This window comes from Amblyomma mixtum, chromosome 1 (assembly GCF_055824585.1).
Source record: "Amblyomma mixtum isolate Tamu chromosome 1, ASM5582458v1, whole genome shotgun sequence".
Lineage (NCBI taxonomy): Eukaryota > Metazoa > Arthropoda > Arachnida > Ixodida > Ixodidae > Amblyomma > Amblyomma mixtum.
In genome coordinates this window covers 302,110,813-302,132,712 of record NC_143012.1, presented here as the reverse complement: position 1 = coordinate 302,132,712, position 21,900 = coordinate 302,110,813, and the positions used below count along the sequence as shown (strand labels likewise).

General features: G+C 45.8%; 1 protein-coding gene across 1 annotated transcript in view; it reads right to left on the bottom strand.

Moving 5' to 3' along the window:
* LOC149372217 (uncharacterized) overlaps positions 1-21,308 on the bottom strand; it is a 125,073-nt gene extending 103,765 nt beyond the window's left edge. The window contains exon 1 of the mRNA XM_089566615.1: positions 20,847-21,308. Within this exon, the coding sequence (XP_089422741.1) occupies positions 20,847-20,902 (56 nt within the window). The 5' untranslated portion in view covers positions 20,903-21,308. The remainder of the gene's footprint in view (positions 1-20,846) is intronic.
* Positions 21,309-21,900: the final 592 nt, after the last annotated feature.

Below are 21,900 nucleotides of genomic sequence, written 5' to 3'. Positions count from 1 at the left end.
AGGCCACGCACATCAGCCGACTAGAATCACTTTCCATCAGTTCTCGTGCCAAATACTGACCCTGTCGCCGCGGTGGCGCAGCGGTTACGGCGTTCGGTTGCTGGCCCAAAAGACGCGGGATCGATCCTGACCACGTTGGTTGAATTTCGATGGAGGCGAAATTCTAGAGGCCTGTGTACTGTGCGGTGTCAATGCACGTTAAAGAACCCCAGGTGGTCGAAATTTCCGGAGCCCTCCACTACGGCGTCCCTGATAGCCTGAGTTACATTGGGGCGTTAAACCCCAATAAACTAAACCTAAACCAAATACTGACTCTGTGCTTTTTTTTTTTTTTCTGTGAATCGCTTTGTCCCTGTTCTGCAAAAAATTTGCTTTACACTGCCTGTGCATTTATGTACTTTAGTTGCTTTCCACCAGTTTTGTCATTTTGCATTTTTGCCGCCATTACCTCCTGCAAATAGAGTCAGTGAACGAATTTATTACACATTAACTGGATATGAATTATTTATTACCATCATTTCAAGACTTGCTAATTCAACGCCATGTACAGCGGGATGCTTACTGAAAAAACAGGCCGTGCAAATATACCTGGGCATTCATTCTCCGAACCGCGAGCAGCCATGCTCGCACAGTCTTGGACACTTGACGAAGGCGTGACTGGAGTGTCAAGGGGGAAGGGACGCTATGGAGAGTCAATTGACACTCTTATTTCAAAGCGTCTATCTGGCAGCATCTTATTTCCTGCACTATCGAAGGGCACCAGTGACGTTCCTTTCAAATGGCAGCGCAAGTGGTGCTGGCGGGTGGAGTACTTACTTGGAGACTGTTTTGCGAAGCCCCATTGATCTCTAGTAATCGATGACGAAACAGGAGGGGGAACTGCAAGGGTGGGCACAGGAGGAGAAGAAAGCAGAGTGCGTATAGAGGGCGCTCGTTAGGTGAGATATCAGAGCAGTGTAAGGCGGGGGACGTTACCCAACATGCAACGAGATACTAGTCCGCGAAGCGATTTAGCGAGTGAAAGTATTGACTGCGCTTTATTTTCAGAAAAAAGAAAAATGGGAGCAGCGGAGCATAATTGAAAATCTATGTCGCAGCTTGCTGCGAGACGAGATCCGTTATGCCTAGAATGGGGTCGAGGGGCCGAGTTTATAGGTTTCTGAGAATATAAAGTTCTCCTCGTTCATTCGTGGTTGACACAGGGAAATGACATATCCGGGTCACGTTAGCCATAAATCAACTAGGGACGAGGCTGAGGAGAAAAAAGAAAGAAGAAATATACGTAAGAATTTTTATAGCAAGGCCCAGTGGCAGCCATGGGATATAATCAAGAAAAAGAGGTCGAAGTAATCACTATGTGATTGATGTTGACTTTGACAATCCATCAGCACGCCTTTCGGCTGGAATTGTCTATCTGCGTAAAATAGAGGGAGACAAGGCGTCTTCGAAGTATAATCCACTCCATGTTTTTGGCGCCATTATGTTCTTGCGAAAAAGTGAAAAGGTGCCTCGCCTCTACTGTGCCAAGTTTATGGAACTGGACTAGAAGATACGGCCGGAACCAGCGAATTAGGAGCCGAACTGGCAAAGTAAAGCATACTTAAGAACAGTGTGTGCGACTAACTCACACTAGGAGTCTGGTAAAAAATGGCTATTATATCCCGAGCTATTGCTCAGTGAAAGATGCTTTGTAAGTTCTGCCCTAACTTGGCTGCACCTGCTGCATAGCTTTCGGCTCTGTTCCAGCTAGTCAAGAAAAAGAAAACAAGAGCGGAAATTTCTAAGGCCTATAGTTATCATGGCTTTCGTGCACAATACTGAGTCCGTCCACTAGCTTCATGCATCCAGCAACAAAAGCTCTGCGCTGTTTGGCTGTGGCCCAGTTTTGCTTCGTGCTGTGTAGTCAGCTGAGCGTAGCCAATCAGGGTCTTTTGTTGTGCGATGTAGGCTAGGCTTTTTATTGCAGGGGACATGTCCTGCGAGGCGAATATCAAGAAAACGTCTTGGCTAAGGCACGGAGAACCGCCGCTGAAGGAGCTGTGGCTCAATCGTTACATCTGTGTGGGACGCCACCTCTCCCCAGTGAATCAGTGCACGGCGAGCTTAGGTCGCATCGTATGTTCTCCCACTGGAAACCTAGAGCCTCAGTGCAGGCCAACGTGCCTGAGTGCGTTCTCTTCGGTGCCAAGACCTACCGTTCGGTCATAAGAAGTCTCGGCGACAACGATTGGAGAATTTATCTTTAAACCATTATGTTTTCGGAAAGCGGACGACACTTCCAGCTAACTTTACTTCGCAGCACAGGGAAAGTTATAATGTTAGCATAACATTTATTCTCACTTGACTACTTCTTCACGTTGGCCGGCTATCTCTTGGGACTTCATGATACACGTCAGTGCATGACATGCTTCGTACACTGTGCTCCAGAGCTCTCTTCAGGCTCGAGCGGCGCGCGGTAGAGGAAACAAAGGTCTTACCATGGCTTCTGAGTTTCAGCGACAGTGCTTGGCCGAAAGCACAACAGCACAAACATGCAATCCATGCAATCAGAAAGACAATGTTTCTAACCCGGTACCTAATGTCATAAGTCGCCTTCTACGCCGCGCCGATTACCGCTCGCGGGCTCTAGAGAAGACTTTTGCCTTCTGTGACCTAATGCGCGTTAACGAATTACCCTCCAACTAAAACGTTTATTTTTTTTTCTTTTCAAACCCTCAAAACAGTCTTTTTTTCTCCTCGGATACCTCTGCTACAGTAATTATCATCGTGCACATTCTGTACGACCGTGCGCTTCTCCAGCACGTTTCGCCTTCCGTTCTCCAGCAAGATATATAGGTCCAGGACGGCGGCTGGGGCAGCAGGAAAAGGAGAGGCAGAAATGGGCATTGGGTCTTTTTTTTTCAGCTCCTTTGCCCAGAAAGAACAGTTACGGCGCTCCTCGTCTGGAATAGTTCTCATTACAGAGCACAGGCTTTAACGGCCATATGCACGCTGTCCTGCTTCTTGCAATTTAGAGAATGCAGCGATTTCTCTACTGGGGAAGAGAAACTTCGGCGCTCGAATGAAGCCGGCGTAGAAGAAATGCATTCTCTTCAGTTTCGACATTTTTCTTTCTTGGAACGGGGCCTTACTGCAGCTGCAGGAGGAGTATGTGAAACAAAGGTGAAGAGAGTGCGAAAAAATCAGGCCCGGTTCTCGACTGGCGCGCAATATGCGTTCCTGACGACGGCGGGCTCTCAGAATTTCGGAGAGAGCTTCGAAAAACGGCAGTTCGTGATAAATTTGCTGAAATAACCATCTGTTTCGGCAGAAGAAAAAAAAAATCACCCCAAAAAGAAACAGCTCCCCGTCGCTGAAATTATAGGCAGCGGTGTTTCAAAGAACAGATGTCGACAAGAAAAAAAGAGCCCAGAAAAGAAGTGAAATTATGCGAAGAACTCTGTGGTTTAAAAAATCACCAAAGAGAAACAAAAAGCAAGAAAAAGAATAAAAAGAAAAAAGGGAGGGGGGGGGGGATGGACAAATAGGAAACTTATTTTCGCCGATGAGCTTGTCATGAGCCCAGCCTGCCTTGTAAAAACTCAACGCACGTTTCAGGAACAACGCCCTAGTTTTAAATTATGCACGCACGCACTTTGCCAAATAAGCTGTGCGCTGCAGAGCTTGGGAGAGTGTTTGGGGCCACAGAAAAAAAAAAGGATGATCTAGCGAAGTGATGTGCATAAGGCCGCTATTCTTACATTGATGAACATATAGTTTTAGAAATGAATCAGGGTAGGAAGCACGGGTGAAATAATAACTTCAATGCGGAATTCACCATCATCATCAGCGTGACAAACTATGGAGCTTAGATGACCAGGTTCATCATTATCATCATCGGACTCACCACACCCATTGCAGGGCAAATGCTTCTCCCATATCTCTTCAATTAACCTTGTCCTTTGCCAGCTGTGGCCACCGTAACCCCGCAAATTTCTTAATCTCATCCGCCCACCTAACTTTCTGCCGCCCCCTGCTACACTTGCCTTCTCTAGGAATCCACTCCGTTACCCTTAAGGACCACCGTTATCTTGCCTTCGCATTACATGCCCTGCCCAAGCCCATTTCTTCCTCTTGATTTCGACTAGGATGTCATTTACCCGCGTTTGTTCCCTGACCCACTCCGCCCGCTTCCGGTCTCTTAACGTTACACCTATCGTTTTTCTTTCCATAGCTCGCTGCGTTGTCTTTAACTTAAGCTGATACCTCTTTGTTAGCCTCCATGTTTCTGCCACATAGGTGAATACCGGTAAGATACAGCTATTGTGTATTTTCGTCTTGAGGGATATTGCTAAGCTACCATTCATAATCTGAGAGAGCCTGCCATATGCGCTCCACCTCATTCTTATTCTTCTAGTTATTTCCCTCTCATTATCTGAATCAGCGGTCACTACCTGCCCTAAGTAGATCTATTCTGAGTAACTATTACTATGAACTGAGTACTGGTTTTGCTTTGAAGCCTCAGCAAACAGTACTAAGTTGATGATTATTCTCTTATTCGACGAGGAAGTGCTGCCTCACTGCAGTATAAGACACTGGCTTTGCGGCAGTGTTGAAACTTGTCGTTCTTCTTGTTTTGATTTAATTTAATCACCTTCCCGACGAGGAATGTTTCCTTTAGTTTAGTCGCATCTGGTAACTCGAAATTAACTACTCACCGAAGCGAATTATCTGACGCGGAAACGTTTCCCCCAGAGGCTACACCAGCCTTCATTCGTTTTGCATGAGCCGGGCGACTGGGCACTGCGCGATGGGAATACGTTGACTTTTTGATGAAGTCGGCAGACATAGGCGCTCGAGCTAGTGAGTGCCGCTGGTCGACATAAAGAAAAAAAAAACGGGAAGAGGCACAAAGCTCATTAAGTGGCTCCGCATTGTCGCTTTCATTCGCCGGAAGCGGCGGGGTCCTTTCGATTTACCCCGTCATTTCCTCGCGACGATGGCCCGAGCCACGCATTGGGGGCGCCTCCGGCAAGAGCGCTTCACCAACGCACGCAAAAGCGTTGGAAAGAAACCCGCTTTGGCGGGGCACTGTCACCGAACATGGTGAACCGGTTCCGGAGTCGAGATAACGGCGCTCTGCGGCTGGCATTACCGGTGTTTGGTAATTATTTCTTCGGTTGCCTGCTATTTTGGTAATTATTTCTTCGGTTGCCTGCTATTTTGCGAGTGGTGCTGCGCAGATCTGAGTGTTTGGTTTTAATCTTGGACCTAGATGCATGTCATTTTTTGATGCTTCATTTTTCGGAACAAGTTCGTTTACGCCGTGTGAAGGAAGGCACATACGAAGAGAAATGGAAACTAGGGTTTCTGTGGACTTGGTCCCCTTCGGGGCAGTGAGCATTTGATAAACGGGGTAAAAGACAACGTTTTAAATGGCCGGTTTTATTTCGTCAGGTTTTAGGCCTAATGCATCAGCTATATTGAGCGGAAAGATGCAACACTTACTATCTATTCTTGACACAAGGCGGGCAGAAAACACAAGGACGAATGAAGACGACAAACAAGCTCTACTTCCAGCTGGAAGAGGTAGAACAGCTGGAGTTGGAAGAGGGTTGGAAGTAGCGCTTGCATGCCGTCTTCATTGTCCTGATGTTTCTGCCCACTTTGTCCAAGCGAGGGTAAAATACCTAAGCGCTACATCAGACAACACCATAAATAGTGGAACATATTCTTTTAAGATGACCGGCTTATACGAACGAGTATAACTTGTAACTACTCCAAACAGGACAGAGTTAGTTAAGCGAAGCTGACGCTGTAAAGCACATTGGGCCCTTTTTCTTGAACTTGACAGCACAGTAAAGCGTTCATTTTTTTTAATTACCTTCAAGGCAACGACCTTCTTGAAAAACTATAACTTCTGTACCAGAATCCGACACGTCTACTTGAATATGAGATCACGACTATATCAATTTATATACTGTTATTCATTTCTAGTTACTCTCCCTCTAAGGAATATGCCTCTCCGTGATCGGATACCACGTCGGCTACTTCAAACACGTCTGTTAAAAATCTATCCGCCTCAATTTATAAGTATGTCATTTTTCCTGCCTCTCAGTGCGCAGCGAGCCCAGAGTTGCCCCGAGATTTCGTAGCAAAACCTACCCGCTAGCCGTGCCTTTATGGACGACTACATTACGCACGGCGAATATCAGGGTCGGCCAGGTCTTAAAGGTTCGTCCTCCGCAGGAACACTCAAGAGTTGTTTGAAACCAGCGCTTAGCACGCTAGAAGAAGAGGAGTAGCCTTGCTTTCTTTTCTTTTTCTATGCGGGACCGTATCAGGAAAGCGAAGCAAAATCCGTCCTAACTCCCTTATCCCGGGGAGCACTGCCGGATAAATCTCGTTCGGGATTAGCCGTATCCCGATAGAGTGCGATGAGCTAGTCGGTCGCAGTTTTCTGCAAGAGGAGTGCCTGATCGCATCAAAAAGGTTCAGATCTCCGAAGCCTGCGCTCGGGAGAAGGCTTTTACGGCGTCTTCATCTTTCCGTGAAAACAAGATTTCTCGGAGATCGCTCGCCGGCTACCAGAAGAGCCAGCGAGTGTGTAGTCCATGCACGCAATCGATTTTTGACGAAGGGAACGAGGGGATGGAGTGAAGGAGAGAGAAAGAATGAAAGACAGAAAGGAGGAAAGGAAAGCTCTGCACTCGCGGACTGCGGTTCTGAGCTATGAAAAATTGCCCAACGTGCTCTTTCTGTCAGCGAAAGAGTACGGGACATTACGCGAAACAACGAGCCCAAGGAGGAGAAGGCAGAGGTGGAGAGAAAGGAAGGGGGAGAAGTAGATGCGAGGCGGCGACGGGCGGTCGTAGCGGACAGGCCAAAACACGAGGGCGGTTATGAAGGAGCGCCGCCACTCGCGGGAAATGTAATTACGCCCTGACAGATTGCCGCGCAAAGTGAAAACAAAAGACAGCTCACTCCGCGACGAATTCTCGATTCTTGGTGTCCGTGCTGGCTAGTTCACGCGCGCGCCCGGAGCCAAGGAGACTGCGTGGTCGACTTGCGTGATCGACTCGGCAAAACTTCGCTGCGCCGCGTAAATTGAGATGATGTATTCGTCAGAAAAACGGAGCGTAACTTGCGGAAGTGTAACAAGGTATAAAGAAAAACAATTATATGTAATATTTATTTACTTATTTCTAATACCTCGAAGACCCCATGGGGGTGGGGTTTTACACGAGGGGTGGGCTAGACATGAATTAACAGAAAACTCGTTCGATGGCAGTTCTGAAGTGGCTGGTGTTAGAGTGAAGAATGACGTCTGCGGGAAGATCATTCCAGTTCACCTGTTCACCTGCGCTTTGTGTGATGTTCGCGAGAACATAGGCATGACTTTGTTGTGGTATTTCCTATATTGACGGGTGCGCCATGTTGTCTGTCTCTTACGATCACATTATAAGACTAAACGAAGTACGAAGTGGACTTACTTATACACCTGTTTTATGCTTTCGATTTCGTATCATGACTACCATTTGCCACGTTCATTGAACGCTTGCTGGTATAGCTTCCGCATGTCGATGCTGTAGTTTGTACTGAAAGTCGATAATTCGATGGTATTATCGGTGAAAGAAAATTGTTTCCAGTTCCATCTAGGCTTACAAAGCAACTGACGGCTAAGTATAAAGAAAAGCACATCTCTAAAATTCCGATTGCCATTAGTGGCAATGGATGCGCTGTGCTACTTAATAATACAGAGATCGTTTTTCTGACGGCTCTAAACGCAAGATGAGCAATGCACTATCTCAGATAGAACGTCGACATAGGAAGTACTCGAATTTTTGTCGAACAGAATGTGCAGCGTCGCTCAGCTTGGACAGAAAATTGGGGCACTCCATTCCGTAGAGTAAGCTGCGCTATACACACACAAAAAAAGAAGTTATGCTAACGAGCGCTCTCCTCCTTATATCGAGCGACGTTAATTTCCGAAACTGAAGCTGCAGGGAAGTAATTATAAGCACTGAACTCCGCCAAGTGAGACAGCCGCAGGTAACGAAAGTAAACAAACAAAAAAAAACCATTAAACGTGAGTGAGTCACGAAGAAGCTCCCTCACTTCGGCTTTTCGGCCCCGTCTCTCTAACGTTTTTGCGCACATGTCTTGCATTTTTTTTTTCGCCGTCACAAACTACGAAGTGAGCCCGCCGCCGCCAGCCATCATTTATGCAAAGCGGGGTTCGGCCGGGACAAGTTTCAGAGACGTGCTTTTGTTTTTGCACGGTTTTCCGGTCGTTTGTCGCGATGGCGTAGCGGCTCTACATTTAAATAACGCTCCTCCTCCTATCCAGCCCGCAGGTGCCGTGCCTTTATTAGGGGGTTATCATACTTTCGCCGGTGTTTCTCCCTGCTTTGGTGCCACGCCTTTCGAAGGCTCACGCGTACCTGTTTTGCATATATAAACGTGTTGCGCATACTCCCTCCGTGTACAGTGACCCTGAAAGAGCAATCGAACAAGCGATCAAAAAGAAAAGCGATTACACGTGTAGGCTGATGTGTAAACATATTGCAAGCTCTGAATAAGCATGAACCTAAGCGCGGAGGAAGGAAGAAGAGTGCGTGCATTTTTGTTTGCATTCTGAACATCGGCGGAAACTTTGTACGAAAACCTTCAGTGTCACGTATGAACGGAATTGACATTGAATTTAGCGCTGTTAAATAGCCTAAATAATCTGCACAACTGTTGCCTCTGCGCGAAAGGCGAATTGAACTTTCATATAGGTAGCTGTAAAGAAATATAAGGAACGGCTGTGAAGGAGTGTTCCTGGTTCAATGTCAGCAGGTAACGCGTTTGTGCCAGTAAGACCAACAAGAAATGTGCCCGTCAGGCACAAGAAAGTGTAAGGGAAACCTGGGAGGCGTGAGCCAGCGGGCGGTGTTTGGCAGTGAGATTAATTCTTCTATTAGTAGCCTTAACAAGTTAAAAAACAGCGCAAAAATGTCATTAAAATGCCTCCAGACCTATTTCAAATGACTGACGCGACTGTTTAGCCAATACTGTATGCAGAAAAAAAAAGAAAGCTTGTGATTTAGGCTCTGCAAAGTAAGTGTCCGTCATTCACTTTGCTCAATGCTCAAGTGAAAAAACAGAGCAGCAGAAAGTATTGCTGCTGACTCGTGCTTAGTAAAGCAATTTTCGCTTTCTTTCCTTTAAACCTCCATTATTCACTTTTCTGGATGGTGAAGGGAAAACCAGTCAACGAAAAGAAGCGGTATATTAATCCTGAAGTACGATCTATCGATGCGCCTTAAGCCAGCCTAAATGCGCTTGTGGAAGAGGCCGTTGTTTCATGTACGACAGAGTTTGGGCTGACTGGGACAGTAAAGCAGTGGGAGGATCACGTCTTAGTCTTGTGCGTAAGTGGCAGATAAACGGTAAAGGTACCTATATGGTGGCCTGCAATGACACCTGATATTGTTAGGTATAGATCTATTGCTTGCGTGAGGTTTTTCGTGTTGAAGTAACCCATCTTGCGGGAGAGCAGTTCAGGGAGAAAAACACGAACATGGAAACACAAAAGGGTAAGAGCAACTCTATAATGTAGGCGCCCTTCGCTCAGCTTTATTTAATTGTTTATCGTTGGCCTGCTTATCTCGAAGATGCAGATAATTTGGAAAGGAAAATGCGCGGAAAAGCCGTCAAAAGCCTGATACTGTATGCCGTGCCATTTTATGTGTGACGAATAAAAAAGTGAAGCATTGCAGAAAAAGAATATTTGACTGCTTTGTGGACGCATTCGAAAAGGCCGACGATTTTTAAGCAGTTGGGAAGTTCATGAAAAAAATAAATAAACTGAAGGCAGGAACAGGAACATCTTGTTAGTCTCGCGTCAGGACGGCAAGGCGTCAAGCAGTCAAGTTGATTGAACATTAAGGATACAAGCAAAATGTGAACAGGATGTTAGTATTATAGGAAGTCCCGTATTTAAAAAAACCGTCTGTAGAACCTTTTAATGCAAAATAACTAAGTTTCAGCAAACACTGATGCAGTGACCACTAGTTGATGTCATATGAATATATAGAGGTCTTAATATACAAAGGTCTTATATATATAAAGGTCTTAATAAGAACAGCGTCATCAATAAGCAAGCATAAAATAGCACTTGTGCAAAGCACAGTAAAGAGCGATAAGAAGAATGTAAAAATGGCAAAAAATGACAAAAATCAGCATGGTGCATAAAAGTTAATCCATATTTTGCTAGGCCAAATAGTTTTTAGCATGATTACGAAAAATGAAACTGCTGTGCTACGTTTCATTTCGTGCGGAGAGGAATTTCATTATACCGGGGAATGTAGCGCATAATTTTTCATAATTAGTTTGTACTTTTTGACGGTGAGTATTAAAACACCTGCAAAACCAGGTTTCATTGGAACTGCTAGAATAATGGTCGGGGCTGACAGTTTTATGTCACGATGAATAACTGAGTAAACATAGGTTTATTTTAATTTGAGTACTTGGCTAAGAGGCAAAGTACTTAGATTCGAGTATAGTGGTGTGAAATGGCAGAAAAACGGCCCCTATATGCCATTAGTCGAAGTGGTTGGTTTTGGAGACGTTGCAAAGGGTACAGGTGAGTGGAATATCTATTGCCCCAGAAAGAAATACAGTGGGAAAGGTGGTCGTGAGTGTAGGCAACGTTGGTTGTGGGGTTGGAATTATAGGCGAGTCTTAATTATAACATGAATTCCAAATGATATCTTTTGGATATCATTGGAGATAGAACTGGACATGAAAGTGAAACTTGAGATGCTTATCTCAAACTACACCAAGAAGATTAACACACTCAGAAACTAGTATGAATTGCTTATCGACTTTGCCTGATGATATTGCTTTGGGATTCATTAAATATTTCTTACTTTGTTTTCAAGAGATTTTGCATAGCAGCTTACTTATGGACCAGGCTTGAATATTTATTAGATCAGTATTAGATCAGAAATGTGCCAGCATATTGATGTGATGCAAATATTTTGGTGTCGTCAGCATAAAAGGGCATTAAGTGTTGAAAAACGCCTTATGCAAGTCATTATTGAAATAATAAAATGTAAAGGGCTTAGAATGGGTCCTTGAACAACTCCTTCATTAACAATTTTACGGAATGAAAGGCTGGAATTCACTTGTACTACTCGCCATCGGTAAATTAAGTGCCTGCAAATAAAGTGAAGAGCAGGGCGACAAATCCTTCGCGCATTTAATTTAGGTAAAAAATGATGGGGTTGATAGTATCAAAGGCTTTTGTAAGACCAATTACTATGACTCTGCAGAACGAACCTTTATAAAGGGCGTTTCAAAATTTTTTCCTGAAAGCTATGAGCGCAAGTTCAGTTGAACAACCTAGCCGGAAGCCGAACTAGTGAGATGAAAGTCCGTTAAATTTTGTTACTTAGCTGATCAGGTGCTTAAGGTAGATTTTTCTGTAACGTTGCTTAAGGAAGGAAGAGTAAAAATGGATCAGTAATTATTAATTGTGTTGCGGTCCTCTTTCTTAAAAACAGGACCCACATTAGCAATTTTTAGTCACGGAACACACCCTCTTTGTAAATTTTGTTAACGAGACCTGTAGTAATTGAGGATAAAATCTTAGAAACAAGCTTTAATTTTCAGTGATGTAATACATCACTGAGCCAAGCCTGCTCCGTCCAACTTAAACAAAGTAATAAGAATGCAGACATCAGCTGGAGTGGTAGGAGATAAATGGGAGACGCGACAGACTAATCAAACGAAGTCAGCGCCAAAGCTACTAGATGCATTATAATGGTCACTAAAAGTGTTAGCAATATCAGCAGAGCCAGTGCTTGTGTTCGTGCCACTATATTTTTAAAGTGAAAGGTAGGGTAATCTTTATTGAGGAGCTGTTTAATCAATTACCAGTCTTGGTTAGCATAATTCCCATTCTTACGTCAATATACGCATAACAGAGACATTGTGCTCAAGTTGACACAGCCGGGGCAAAATGAACGAACAAAGCAATTGCAGTTCTTCATCAAAATTTGTTTTGATGACTGTACTGTGAAATCACATAATATTTCTGAGTTCCGTTACCTGTATCCCTTTCCCCCCATTCCTCCCAAAAGGGGGGATGCAATTCGGCAACGTAAGTTTGTGAGAACGTAGTTTTTCAGGCATGCCTGTTATAGTTATGCCATTGTACTTTTGTGTTGGATCGAAATCAAGAGGAAGAAATGGGCTTGGGGAGCGCATGTAATGCGAAGGCAAGATAACCTCTGGTCCTTAGGGGTCACGGAATGGATTCCAAGAGAAGGAAAGCGTGGCAGGGGGTGACAGGAAGTTAGATGAGCGGATGAGATTAAGAAGTTTGCGGGGACACGGTCAGCGCAGCTGACAAAGGACAGGGCTAATTGAAGAAACATGAGACAGGCCTTTGCTCTGCAGTAGGCGTAGTCAGGCTGATGATGATGATGATGACTTTTGGTTTGCTGAAGGTTTTGCTTATGCTCACGTTCTCTTACGTTCATATTCTCTACTGAAAACCGTCCCGCAGCTGAAGGTTCTCCCCTATTTCAAGAGTTGTTCACTTGAACGAAAGGCGCTGAAAGAGTATGATGACGAATTGAGTTAGACTAATTAATATATATATTTAAAATTGAAAATTTGTTTTTTAGGAAAGGAAATGATACAGCAACTGTCTCGCATATCTCGGTGGACATCAAACCGCGCCTTAAGGGAAGGAATAAAGGAGGGCGTGAAAGAAGAAAGGAAGAGGTGCCGTAGTGGAGCGGCCTGGAATAATTTCGACCACCTCGGGATCTTCAACGTGCACTGACATCGCAGAGCACACGGGCGCCTTTTGTGTTCCGCCTCCATCGAAACACGGCCGCCGCGGAAGGGTTCGAACCCAGGTACGCCGGCTCGGTAGACGAGCCACCGCGGCGGGTATAAATATTTAGCATATTAAATTTTCGTAGCAGCAAATAAATTTCATCTTGTTCTAATTGGGCAAGCTGCATTGAGAGGAATTGGTTAAAATATTCAGAAATAGGTAAAAAATCTCTGAGAAAATTTCTGGCAGAAACAATCATTGGCACATGGTTCGAAAATGCTGTTGTTCCAAAAGAATTTTTGGCTCAGAAAACAATAAATGTACCCTAAAAAGTACACGAAAAGCAAACGTCGCGCTTGTGCATATTTTCGACCCATTGCTCACAGATGCGACGACTGCTGACCGTTGCCATGGTGCGCCCAAGTTAGTGTAATCGAAGTCAGTGTCGAGAAAGGCGCGTAACCGCAACCACCTGCACTCCTGATATTTCGAGTGTTCTCATTGCGTCATGAACAAAAACAGAAAAGCCAACAAAAGTCTGTCGTTTGGGCAAATCGTTGTAAAATTTGAAAATAGCTGCTCCAGAATTTTAAAATTAGCACCGCACATTTTTTAGCGGGAAAAAGTAATCAAAGAGAAATTAATGGAGTATCATGCGCCTAAGAAAGTGTAACGGATTCTTTGCACGAGGTCCCTTTCTAACATTCCTCTTAGTTGATTCCCTCCTAATTTACTATGGCCGCCGCGGTGGCTCAGTGGCTATGGTGCTCGGCTGCTGGCCCGAAAGACGCGGGTTCGATCCCGGCTACGGCGGTTGAATTTCTTTGGAGGAGAAATTCGAGGCCCGTGTACTGTGCGATGTCAGTGCACGTTAAAGAACCCCAGGTGGTCGAAATTTCCGGAGCCCTCCACTACGGCGTCTCTCATAGCCTCAGCCGCTTTGGGACGTTAAACCCCATAAACCAAACCAAACCAAACCAAACCAAACCTAATTTACTATGTGTTTAAAATTTAGGCTGAAATTGTAGGTTGCAATCTTTGTGCACGCAGGAAAGGCTTTGAAGGCGCAGTTAAATATCAATGATGTAATGAATACTTCTTCAGGTGTACGGTACGTGCTCAACTGTTGTCTGTTAAGGGCCGCCAGTGCTCGTCAAAATGGCCAAAGCCCTACTGAAATGGCCCCGAAGCTAATTCACTCTCCGTACGTCTCGTTTTACTGTGATTTCGTTCACGATGAGACAGAACCATAACTTCGTGCATTGCTTACTGCAATCTCCCAAGGCGGAGTAGATTTATAATAAGCGAGCAATTACTCATTAGCATTCACCCAAGCACAGCCATACGGCTACAAAAAGAAAGCTATACAGCGTTCACAAAAAACTTAGTAGTTCAAGAAAAATTAGGTGGCGGTTCGGGATTCGAACCTAGGACCAACTGTGCTACTCAGGACGGCAAGCAGATGGTAGGAGGAGAGCGAATTGCAACAACTCGAAGCAGGAGCGGTGTTGGTTCACTGTTTATAGATGAATTCTGAAGTAGGTTAGTAATGAGGGAATAATCTAGGTATAAGAAAGCAACAGTCTGACTAATATAGTTTCACTGTAACGAAAACTACGGTGCATAACTAAAATATTTTTATAATCTCAATAGAGAGGCAGTTTACTGTTCTAGTGCAAATTAAAATCAACCGAAGAGAACAACGAAAATGTCGTCACAACGAACTCAAAAATTGTGCCATAGCAGCGGAAAAAGCACTGCTTATGAATCCCATGGCTTTCTTAAGACCTGTTGCCGCAATATTTTACCGCAGGAGCAGAGGTAACATCGTCTACTAACGCATCTATAATTACCACACGCCGCAGTCATTAGAGAGAGGCTCGGCTATGTCAGACAGCCCGCGTTAGTTCGTGAGAAGTTTTGCAACGCTGGCCGAGCGATCCACGGTTAGACGCCATCGCTGCTGCGGTCTTAGCGAGCAGAATGACTGCCATGTAGACCAGAGTAGCTAAACGAAGGTGGCGTACATTCTTTGCGAGTGGTGTTTTCTAATCACCGCGTCTGGACGGTGTGACGCCAGATGGCGCAAGAAGGAGGAGTATGTTAATGAGCGGCGCATAATGAAGCGTCTCTGTCAGGCGCCACCGGCGCAAGAAGGATGGACTTCTATCGTCTTCTGCGAGGAACGAAACCACCGATGGAAGAGCTGCAGGGCACTCACAGAGCGGAAGTGCCGCGATCTGCGCCACCAGCATTTTGGGTTGGGAGATAACTTCCACGCATGAGAGAGTCCCTCGGTGAATGGTGAATTACCACGGGAAGCAACTGTTCCCAGTTACCGACGACTGCTTTTGCAGCGTTTTCGAAGCATATAGCGTTCACTCGGAGAGAATGAAATGGTAAAAAATCTATTCGGTAGCGAAGGCCGGTATATAACAACTTCGGTCAGGGCGAGAACATATTAAGAATGAAAGTGTAATTTTGCCGTACAGGCGAACACCACATTCGAGCGCAGGTTTAGTAGATTCTAAGCTGAGATTTCGCAGCGGGCAAAGGTCAGGAGCCCTTTCACGCTGTCAATTTTTTTACATGCTTTTCACCTCTCTAGTTACTTAATGTTCGGTAGTTGCGTTGCAGCAAGTTGCGGTTTACGCTCTCAGAGTGCAACCCGCTTGACTTTGACCTTAGCACACTGCAGGCTTCAGTGCTAGCTACTTGCTGGTTGCGCGCTTCAAAGGCCTACTGAGCAGCGGTAGTAATCACGCTACAAATGTACAAAATATACTGAAAGCTTCGACTTTACGGGCTTTATGTTGAAGATCGCGTTTTTTTACTTTAGCTTATTGTCGTATTGCAGTGTGCGAGAGCCGCGGGCGAGACTTACGAAGAAGTGTCTGCTCGGCATTTGCATGCTGGAAGACCCGAAGTTATAACCGTCGTTCGTTTAACAAGGCCTCCACGTCTTGGGTGACTTCTTATAGCACTAACAAGTGGTGACTTCTTATAGCACTAACAAGTGCCCATCAGAAGGCACCGGTTCTCTTGAGATTAAAGCTTCGAGGCCACTAATCCCCATCCTGTGTGTTTTGCTCGTTTTCTTACTTCGTTAAAGCCTAGCTGGCAAGATTTTTCCTATCAGAATAGTCGCGTATTCAAAATGAGTCAGATCTTTACCGACACGCAGCGGGCTATGAAAGGAATCAATTATGAGCAAAAAGCAGGCCGTAGGAGCAACTAATAAACCAGAGAGCAGATGCCAGATGGTATTATTTAAAGACGTTTTATTGTGATGTGCGGTCACCCGGGAGCTCCCATATTCAGATTCTATGAAACGAAATGGAGCAAAACACTCATACACGGCAAATTACTTTGAAAGAACAGCCCGCTGTGTGATTGCCCGATGGTTGCAGTTTTATTATGATTCTTTGTCTTCATGGTAATTCTTTTCTGCTTTTTCTGCCCTAGTCACGTTATAATGGCAGGGCACAACGCTGTTGATCACATAAAACTAACTCGCGACTTACAATGAAAGAAAGAAAATACGCGGTTAGTAATGGATTTACGTTGCCTACTTTTTTCTGCAATCTTGTTTTTTATTTGAGCTGTTTGCCCTAAGGCATAATGAAAAAGGGCATAATGAAAAAGGGCATAATGAAAACACGCTCAAAGAGCAACGGCCTGCAGATAGCTAGCATGGAAAAATAGCAATTTGTAGAGTAGAATGGAGTGCGCATTGTATGGCTAGCGCATCGAATCGCACTGAAAAAGTAGGAGTTCAGTGCCATAGCGATTGCTTTCCAGACTCCTCCGTATAGGCTTTTACAACACCGAGCATTCATCCTAGTTACCGTTCCAACTCTCTTTTTTCCAGCCCCGCTTGCAAACACTTATCCTTTTTCCTTTGCATTACGGGGCGCTGACGAGAATCTGTTTTGATTTTTTTCCTTGCTTAGCATCAACACAGTGCTTACCCGTTTTGGCGCCTCCGTTTTCCTCTCTACCTTTTCGTCCATTTGGGGAAAACATGCGAAGCACTAAGGACTTCTAGCGTTGCAGCATTTCCCATGAAACATCGGGCCTCCGCTCCGCAAGCGCGTATATTGCCCTTAAACATCGGGCAAGAGAAAGAATTCGCTTTTCGTGGCGTGGCTGAATTCGGTGCCCGTACGCTTCCCGCGCCCAGCGCCCTTCCCGAAAAGAGAGCACGCGCCGAGAACCGCGGTTCGGAGCGACGCGCTTCTTTTCACCGGGGCTAATGGCCGGTTTCGCGGCTCATTACGACCACGAGAGAGAACGAGTGGCCAGAGCGGCGAGACCCCGCGTCGTCTGGGGAGGGGGCAAGACGCCGGCCCGGTCATGCCCCGCTCCGTGTCTTGGAATTCAGCACGGCTACGTCGAGTTAGCGGGAAACAAGGGGAGGAATTCGAAGCCCGCCCGAGCCGTACGAGCTCGGAATGCGGCGCCCGTTTACTTGCTTGCCTAGCAAAACTACGCCGCCGTGCAGGCCAATGAAACTCTTAAAACTCGTGATTTAAACAGCGTGCGAAAAACGTTAAACGGAGGGCGGCATTCCATTCGGGTGCAGGGCTTTTGCCAAATGCCTCGTCAGCCTTTGCACCGAGGAGGTCATGACGAGCTATCTCAACGCAACTGGCCTTGAGCTGGTTTGTTTAAACGTGGGTCATACAATGGTATGCGGGATTCCTGACTGGATGTTCATCTGAGCGGCTTCTTCGCGCGCCCCGGGAACGTGGCGTTGGGCGGCAGTCTGTAATGACCAGGAAGGAGCCTGACGTAATACAATGGGATTCTTGAGCAGAGCTATGGGTATACGCACGAGAAGAGCTCCGCTTCGCTAATGGAAAAGCTTAGTGCACGTAAAGGATCGTTAAGAATAGTTTCAATCCGATATCTCCTTCGGGACATCAGATGTAACAAAAGCAAAATGGGCTATAGTAGCTGTCCACCCCTTCTCTACGTCGCCGTATCCTTCACCAACCTCCTCATGCCTAGAGCTCCGAGGTAGCACTTTTACGTGCGAGGAGTTTTGCGAACCAAGAGAGCGGTCACAGAATCACTCTATGCAAGGGCGTTCTCTAATGACGTGATGGTCCCACCTTAACGGCTGACGTCACACCCTTACGAAAATTTCTTTAAACAGTTTATAGACTACCCATAGATTTTCGTCTGGAAAGTCTGCAGACTGTTCATAGACAATTCCTAGATATAGGCAGTACAAATCCTATAGACAGTCTATAGACAATCATTACATTTATGGCCATAAACTTTAGTAGGCTTTTGTCTATAGATTGTGAATAGCCAAAAGGAAATATCTGTAGGAAAGCAGTGGAGTCTACAAGAGGTCTATACACTTTTATAAAGGCAGGCACTGGTGAACTGAGAATCGCACGCGAGAAAAAGTGCAAAAATACGGCCCCCGTTGTGCTTTCCTTGAATTCGTACTTGTTGAATATGCTTTTGCATTGGATTCTGTTTGTAGTTTGAATAAGTTTATTCTCGGCCGCGCACTATGCAGCGGATACCTTTTGCTAACACATGGTTCATGAACCGACAATAACCAGCTTGTGGTTTCTTTCGGCTTAAAAATAAAAAAAAAACTGCATGGGGCAGAGAGCATTGCCTTTTCCCGCGGTTAGCGTGCATTGCTGTTCGCTGCCACGTAGCATGTTTCGCCACGTTTCATGGCTTTTGCGCAAACGCATCGGTCGCGATTCGCGGGGACGGCGCGACAACCTCCAACATTACAGTGCGTGTAGAATTTGCATATGCGCTCGCATTCTTTTCGAACCGCCGGCTAAAGTGGTTGCTTACACAATAAAGGTCGGTAGCCGCTTAAATTCTGTCCCTGCTGCTGCATATCAGAGAAATTTATGCATAACTTTTCGTTCAATTGAGTTTTCAAGAATTTTGCCTTCACTTAACCAACCTCTATTTAAGACATAACCTGTACGTATTTAAGGCATGCTAAGACATTCTGATTCTTTCAGCAAGCTCAGTTTTAATGTTTTTGTTAATTTGGTACAATAAGATACAGCAGAACATCACGAATATAGGTTACCTGAAAATATTTCAGATAAACACGTACTCACAAGGATGTGTCATCAGACCCAACCTGATCAAAACGAAATGCTTCACGTATGCTTATTTACATCATCCCTTAATTTATAGAAAAACAAATAAATGCTTCCGGAATGTTCATCTGACTAAAACACAAGACAGAACCAAATTTCCGGTGATTTGTAACAAAAGATGTAAACAAGGAGAAAATAATTTAATTCAGCTTTTCTCACTGTATACAGGGATAGTGAATTCAGCTTGTGGAATTAAAAGCTGGAAAGAAAACGCAAGGAGGAGCAAAATTTATGTTCGTATTTACGCATTTTATGCCGGAATCGACTTCGAACTTCAAGCTTCATGGAATAGAAACTGGCTCCTCATAACACAAGTACCCGCCGAACAGGGGCGCCCGCCGAACAAATAACGTTCGAGATCGGAAACGGAGCATGTTATTATGCGCCGTCCAAACAAGATTCGAGTCTTCGAATGCTCAGAAGTCTTTGAAAGTTAGATTTTTTGTTTGTTTGGGAGCGTATTGTGGTCGCGCGAATGCGGAACCACAGGTGGTGCACCGGAGAAACTACTGTTATATATGACGCCATATGCAAATTTCTGTCGTTGTATGTCACAGCGTGCGAGACAATTCTGTGGCAGCGCTTCTTGCTATCGATTCTGCTGCGTTCGGAGCGCCTATTGCGGCTGATATTTCGACGTAGCAGCGGCCGCGGAATAATGAGGGCGAAACGTCTGTGACGGCATAATAAATCCGACATGTGTTGTGTTGTTGCCTCCCTGAAATTTGAGTACAATAGTTCGCTCGTCCGCGTTTTTTGCGTATCTAATAACCTAAGAAAACTGGCATCTTACGGCTTATGCCTTGCTCAAAAAATAACCAGAGAAGGTGCATCCTACTCTACAGAATTTACCGCATCGGGCAAGTGTGGAACATAGTAGGCTCGCGGTACCGTTGCATTTTCTCCTGTTCCTGAAATTCCAGCGCACAATGCTTGCGTTATACGAAGCTTAAATGCAACGGTTCACGTCCAAGCGCGGACACTTTAGTCTTCTTTTTAAAGAAATTCAATTTTTGTTTTCTGTTTTCTGACAATGTTTGCGACGGCTTGTAAAGACATGTATGTTCGTGGCGTGCAACAGCTGTTAGGACTAGAGATCTGACAGAAGGTAGCCGCTAATAAGTTCTGAAAACTTTGCAGTGATGAAAGAGAGAATGCAGAAAGAAAATAAGAGCTAAAACGCGAGAAGTGGCAGTAATGCCAAATCTCTTAGCAGCAACAAGTTTTTCATTGAGCACGCATAGGCAGAAGAGAGCTCATGTTGTTATGAGAAAATATTGATAAAATGAGCATGAGTTGAGATTGGAACCCTGGTTATCGTTACCTCGCATAACTTCTGAACAGCATGCAACGGTGTGAATAGGAACCAGGCGGCAGTGTGACGGCATGAGTGCATGAATATCAGCCCGGAATCAAAAGTCTGCAAACCAGTCATTTTCAATAGCCCGAAAGCTTCTGCACAGCTCTTCCAGTTCAAGACGTTCAAACTCTAAAATAAAAGAAATAAAGCTGATTTTGATCCTGAACCTCTCTGGGAAATTTAATCTGCAATGCTCATTTCTGATGAGTCCTCGACTGAAATTTCAGTGCAAAGTGCTAGAAAGTGCCCGATGCATTCATGTCTTCCGAACAAGCGGAACTGCTTAATTTCTAACAATTTCTTTTTCTTCTGCCGAGAAAGTCTAAATGCCAGGCGTTAAGCAAAAAAGACTAGCTGAAGAGCTTAGAAGCTTGGGCCCATTGGTACAGCTCAATGAGACGAGAACAGCGTGAAAACCAAAGAGAGCGCAAAGTCAAGGGCTCTATAACAGTGCGAAAAAGTGCGGAATAACAAACAAAAATGGTGGAGCCAGTCAGGTCACCTGGCGGCCACTCACGTTGGCTTTGGCTTCTGGTCTCCTCCTAATCCCCGGGCGTCGACGAGATGGCACATGCCCGACCCTTAGTTGCCGAGGGTCTCGAGGCTCGCTTTTTGCGCATCAAAGCGGGACGTCGGCGGACTCAGGCTGGCGCCGTTGAACGAGTGGCCACCACCGCCACCGGCAGCACCACTTGGGACGGCCGGACGACCCACATGCTAAACCAACTATCGCCTCTTCTTCACTGCCTTCTTTTCCGGGCACGCGCAATTCTCCAGCAGCCTCCGAGCAGCCAAGCGTGCAGCTGCAGACGAACGCCGGCACACTGTTGCGCGTCGCTCACCTAAGGCGCGCACACCAGGGGAGCCTCACAAGACACACCGCCGCTCGCGCGCAAGACGCCCAGAGCGCGCGCGCGGCGCCAGACGCGTATCCCCGAGGCAGGTGCGCGCTGCGCCGTCCGTTCGATCCGCAGCGCGCCGAGACCACTTTCGCTTTGGCCGTCGGAGGCGCGCTCCGTGGCGCGCTTGTTGCGAGATTCGAAGCGCCGCGCGCTGCCGCCTAGCGGAGCGCGCGGGCGGCGAGCATGGTGGAGTTGGAAAACGCTGTGTGAACGACGGAGTACTAAGGAGGAACGTATCGTCTTGCAATGCTGGGGTTACCCTACACGTAGCCAAATGCCAAGAGATAAACTAGCTAGGCGCTGTGGACAGAGAGCGGTTAGTGCTAAAAGTAGCCCTGGAGGTATATGGTCACGTTGAAATAGCACGCAACAAGTTTCTTGAGACGTTTTCGGAGGACAAATTCTAGACGCCCGTGTATCGTGTGATGTCAGCGCACGTTAAAGAACCCCAGGTGGTCGAAATTTCCGGAGCCCTTCACTACGCCGTCCCGCTTACGCTGAGTTGCTCTGGGACGTTAAACTCCCATAAAAAAAAAAAAAACATTTTTGACGGAGTTCACAGCCACACAGTAGGTTTGTACGAAAATGGATTTTTGTTTTGTTTTGTCATACATTCGAAACTCCGCTGCGTTCAGCTTCCAAGCACGAGGTTCCAGGTTCGAATCCCGG